Genomic DNA, 5,278 nt, shown 5'->3' on the forward strand with positions numbered 1-5,278 from the left:
TATCCAGTAATCAAAAAAAAAAAAAAAGGGAAAAAGGGAAAAAGAAGAAGAAAAAAGAAAATCTGCAATATTTGGGGATAGGACACTAAGAGAAAAAAGTTAGAGAAGGACAATAATTAAGTAAAAAAATGAGAAAAATGCAAAAAGAAAAACAAGGAATGGGTTAACTACGAGAAAAAAGGGGATAAAAGGAAAAAAAGAATTAAATTAAAAAAAAAAATTCAACCAGGAACAAGGAAAGGAAAAAAAGCTGAAAACTAGGGCCTGGGAGGGGAAGAATAAAATTAATATTAAAAAGAACAAAAGTATTAATAATAATAGTTGTTTTAAAACAGACAAATACAAGCAAATTAATCACCAGAAGAAAGGAAGCAAAAAAGAAAAAAAAATTGATGGAGGACAGGGCAGGGCACCCAGGCTCCGTCTGAGCTCACAGACTGTGATGGAGTTCCTGTGGGCCCAGGAGGTGGGTGGGAGTGGGGGATGGTCGCACCTCCATTCACCAGGCGGGTGTTGGGTATAAGAGTAACAAGAGGAATGTCGCACCTTTTCAATCTTGCATGTCCAGAGTGTCCTTGGGGTTGCTGGAAAGCCAAACCTTTTCTTAAGCCCCTGGAATCTTGGATAGTGCTTGTCTCTTTAAATATCCAAGGTAGCCAAGCTGCTTGTAACATTTAAAATGGCAGCATCCTCTGGACCGGCACAAGTCCACAGCTCAGCCCGCTTTTCTCTTCACCTTCTCTGTTTATTCCCCAGTCACCAGAGCAGTCCCCATGCAGTCCCTGGCTAGCAGTGCTTAGGTTAAATCTTAGGTCCTACCACCACTCGGGAATCTCCAAGCTGTCTGTGCCGTCAGAATTGCTCAGGATTGTTGCCAGACCGCAGCTCTGTCTGTCTCCTTTTTTTGGTATTTTCATGCAAATTCTTCTGCTAGTTGGGGTTTAGTCTACTTCTATATCCTTCCCTTCAATGCTCAGGGGTCCAGAATTATCTTCTGTGTCTGTGTTAATTGGTTTCCCTTTTCTTTGTTGAGAGAAGAGGGGCTGTGCAGTCTTTCTCCCTTGTCCGCCATCTTACCCAGTTTTTTGGTTTTAACACACTTTTAAAACATTAACAATGACAGTGAAGAAGGGAAACCATATGTCTTCTTTACAACTACAGATTTTTATCTATGTTTGAATTAATTTCCTTAAACTCATAAACATTGGTGTTTGTTGACTTTGAAATATAAAAACAAGAATTTATTTGGTCAGCAATATGGTCTCTTGTCATTTGGATCCTAGATTAAGAAGAAGCAGCAAGATGTGCTTGGTTTTTTGGAAGCCAACAAAATAGGATTTGAAGAAAAAGATATTGCAGCCAATGAGGAGAATCGGAAGTGGATGAGAGAAAATGTTCCTGAAAACAGTCGACCAGCTACAGGATACCCTTTGCCACCTCAGATTTTTAATGAAAGCCAGTACCGTGGGGTAAGGAAACAATTTAATAATTTAAATTCTTATTTATTGAAATGGAGTGCCCCAAATATATTCTATCCCTTGTCTTAGCAAAATACCAGTCTTATACTCTGTTAGAAATGAATGGAAAGAGTTGTATTGAAAAGTAGAGAGATTCACAAATCAGGAGACACAGTAACACCTAGGCAGGATAACATAGTGTTCCAAATTTCAAGAAGAGGCACAGTTTTTATATGTTGTAATAAACAAAGGGCTATGTGCTCATAGGCATGAGGGAAGTATATGACAAAAAGTTATAAGAGGGTTGTTAATCTACAGTCCTTCTTAATTTATCATTTCTGTTTCCTAACCTGCTGGAGCATGTTGTCCAAGGCATTATTCTTGGATAAATCCATGCAATCACTCTTAAGAAGCATATTTTAACAATTCCCCACACAAACTAGACTCTTGACCCTTGCTCCTTTGGAGTTACAAGCAGGTAAACTTTTACAAGAACCTGAATTGTTTCTTCAGCGCAGCAGAAGCAGTGTTTATAGAGAAAGCTGCATTTTGATTAGAAATTGAGTTTAATTTAGATATGGAGCATCGATTTTGGTCATGTTGAGGGCCTAAGTTTTGAGGGTTGCTTATATTGTCCCCTTTTTGATAAAGCCACCACTAAGGGGCACAAGTCACCCATAAATGAGTTACTCATCTTCTGTAAAGATTTATTGTTTTGGGGATAGCTACTCTTTTTGAGCCTTTAAGAACCCAGACACCAGCTCTATTAGTAGAGGTGGATGGACACCATCCAGTGTTACCTTGTTATCTCTTTGGGCATCATCTTCAGGGTGAGTTGGTTCTCATTAGGGAAGGTGTTGCAAACAGGACCACATTAGAAGAATAACCTAATGTTCCAAAAGGTCTTATCCCAAAATTAAACTTCAGTGTCCTTAGCAAAATTAGTTTCTTCTAAGTACGTGATTCATTTTATGGCTAGATATCTCAAGGATTGGTTTTGGCAATGATAAACACAGTGCAATGCATAATATATTTAACAAGCTCTATAATAACAATTACACACATGGTGGCAGAAAAGAATGTATTCCAGATCTGATACTTTGAGGTAACAGCTAAAAATGTCAAAGGAGTGTATGGTCATGAGGGGAATAGTATATAACCAGGAGGCCTTTTGGTGTGTTTTAGTAATGTCTTTTTCTACTTCTCCAGAGATGTTTATTCATGAAATGCAAGAGGTATTTGCAATAGCACAAACTCCTCCTTGTTGAGCTAGGAGAAATTCAAGGACTATTCTATTGTCTGAAACAATTTTAACAAGTGATTCTAAGGACTTCTGTTGAACTGCCATTCCACCAGCAACATTATCAGCAATTAGGGCCAAAGTGGCAGCTAGATTGCAAAAACATTTTTCTAATTGTAATATACCATAAATGGGAACAAATGCTTGAAGAAATGACCAGCCCCACCCAGGCCTGTCAACAATGAGATTATCTGAGGGGACAAGATCTCTTTTCTGTAGGAATATTAATTTCAATGCATCATTCTATAGTTAGCTCTAATTGTATGAATAGATACTTATTGGAACTGCAAGGGTACCTAGGATGCTTTGGTCCCATATATTCCAACCAATCAAGCATACGAAAACCCAAACCAAACCCATTGCCATCGAGTTTATTCTGACTCATAGTGACCCTATAGGATGTAGTGGAACGGCTCCATAAGACTTCCAAGGCTGTAAGTCTTTATGGATGCAGACTGCCTCATCTTTTGCCCATGGAATGGCTGATGGGTTCATATCACTAACCTTTTGGTTACAGCCTAATGCTTTAGACACTGCACTACCAGAACTCGTCCATATAAGCAAGTTCACATATAAGTTGAATCATTAGACTTTTATCTTACAAATACTAATCCTCTGAACAAAAAGACATATCCACTTGGTACTCAAAACATACCTGCTTTGAGTATTAGGAATGGAATAGACTAATTGTCTCTTCTGAGCCAGTCTGCAGATAATGAATAATCACAAGTGGATAATTGTGCAAATTCTTAGGGATTCAGGAATCAGGCAGAAATTGGAGAATTTTGATGATTAATTATAAGACAACTAAACATTAATGAGGAATAATGTCAAGTGTTACTAACAAAAGATTGCATAAAGTGGGAGGAATAAAACATCCATAAAGACCTACTCAGGATGTATAAGATTGAAACAGGGAGCTGATGAATAGGTGAATAATTTTAGAGGTTATGATAATTTGATACAAATGGCCTGTTTAAATGGTTTTTCAAAATTAACAGTAAAGTCAAATAGGAATTTATAATCTAAAATTGGCATATCCAGAATTCAAATTACCGGTGCTGGCTACTGATTGAGATAATTTGATAAAAGCATTTTCATTCCAAATACCAGTGATGATTGTGATGAAGAGAAAAAAAATTATAAAGATTCATAATGGAAAAAGGTTAACTGCTAAAAGGGCAAGGAGGCCACATCTCCTGACCTCCCCTAACCCTACAAGAGGAAGACAGGATCACCATCAGTAACCCAAGGCCTATCTCTACAAGGCCAGACATGCTGCCTCCCTCCAGCCCTTACACCAACCATTCCTCCCGCACACCCAAAAAAATCTTAATACAATGTGCTAAAAAGGCAAGGAGGCCACATCTCCTGACCTCCTCCAACCCCACAAGAGGAAGACAGAATCACCACCGGGCCTATTCCGGTAAGGCCAGACATACTGCCTCCCTCCAGCCCTTTCACCAATTCTGATATTAACCAGTCCTCTTGTAGCACTTACCACCCTGCTGATGGGTTCAGTAATTCACTTCAGCGGCCACACAAAACTCACAAAAAAAGATTATGGGGTTAATAGGGAAGCAACAGGCTACAATTCAAGTTCAGGAAAAACACTCAGTCTCTCTCTCAGCCTGCCATCTCTCAGCCAACAGTCTCTCACAGTCTCTCTCCCAGCCGTGCGTGTCCCTTGGTGTCTCACTCAGCAATGCGTGTCTCTTGAGTCTCTTTCCCAGCAGCACACTTCTCTCAGGAGCATGTGTCTCTTTCAGCAGCACGTCCTTCTCAGCCAGCAGTCAGAGAGACTTCTGCCTAGGAGGCCTCCTTTTGAGCCTGGCAGAGTGGCCAAACTAACCAATCATAACATCAGAATTCTAAGCACCTGAGAGAGAGCGAACTTCCCAGAGCATTACTTTGTGCTGCTCCCAACAGAAATACCCCAGGTGGATGATTTTAACAATCAGGAGCTACCCAGTCTCTCACAGCAAATTCCACCATGGAGTTTACAAAGACCTATGGCTAGAAAAGCCATACCAGGTAATTTACTACAGTGCACAAAGTAAATGTAAAAAAATAATAATTTATTAAATGTAAAATTAAATATTATAAATATGAGAATGAATCAATAACACAAATAAGTAGATAAATAAATAAGAAAGCGCCACAGTTTTCTCCTAGGAACTGATGTCCCTGCAGCTATTTTTAACATATACTTGTTGAGTACTGAGGACAAATTAATCCCTGGGTTCAATAAATTCAGTGACTAAAGTATAAGCAAGAGTCTTTGAAATGTCCATGCAAGTGTGCTATGCATATCACATTGAGAGTCAAGTCAAGATGAAATCAGGTCTCCATTCTTTCTTCTTAGTGTTTCCTGCAAGTCTGTTGATGAAGAGAAGATTCTCCTGATTTCCCCTCTGACAACTTCCCAGGCACAGTCACTGTATATCTTTTCTTTCAGATAGAGACGGAGTCCATAGAAGTACCTCTTCACAGCCAGTAGAGGGCCCTCAATTGCCAGGAC

The 5,278-nt window shown here is 39.2% G+C and overlaps 1 protein-coding gene across 1 annotated transcript in view; it reads left to right on the forward strand.

Annotated features, from left to right (window-relative positions):
- The window catches only part of SH3BGRL (SH3 domain binding glutamate rich protein like), a gene marked incomplete at its 3' end in the record, with an annotated part of 44,474 nt that overhangs the window by 9,783 nt on the left and 29,413 nt on the right, over positions 1-5,278 (forward strand). The window contains exon 2 of the mRNA XM_007957509.1: positions 1,284-1,469. Coding sequence (XP_007955700.1) covers positions 1,284-1,469 — 186 coding nt within the window. The remainder of the gene's footprint in view (positions 1-1,283; positions 1,470-5,278) is intronic.

This window comes from Orycteropus afer, unplaced genomic scaffold, assembly GCF_000298275.1.
Source record: "Orycteropus afer afer isolate SDZICR_OR568_19922 unplaced genomic scaffold, OryAfe1.0 scaffold00755, whole genome shotgun sequence".
Lineage (NCBI taxonomy): Eukaryota > Metazoa > Chordata > Mammalia > Tubulidentata > Orycteropodidae > Orycteropus > Orycteropus afer.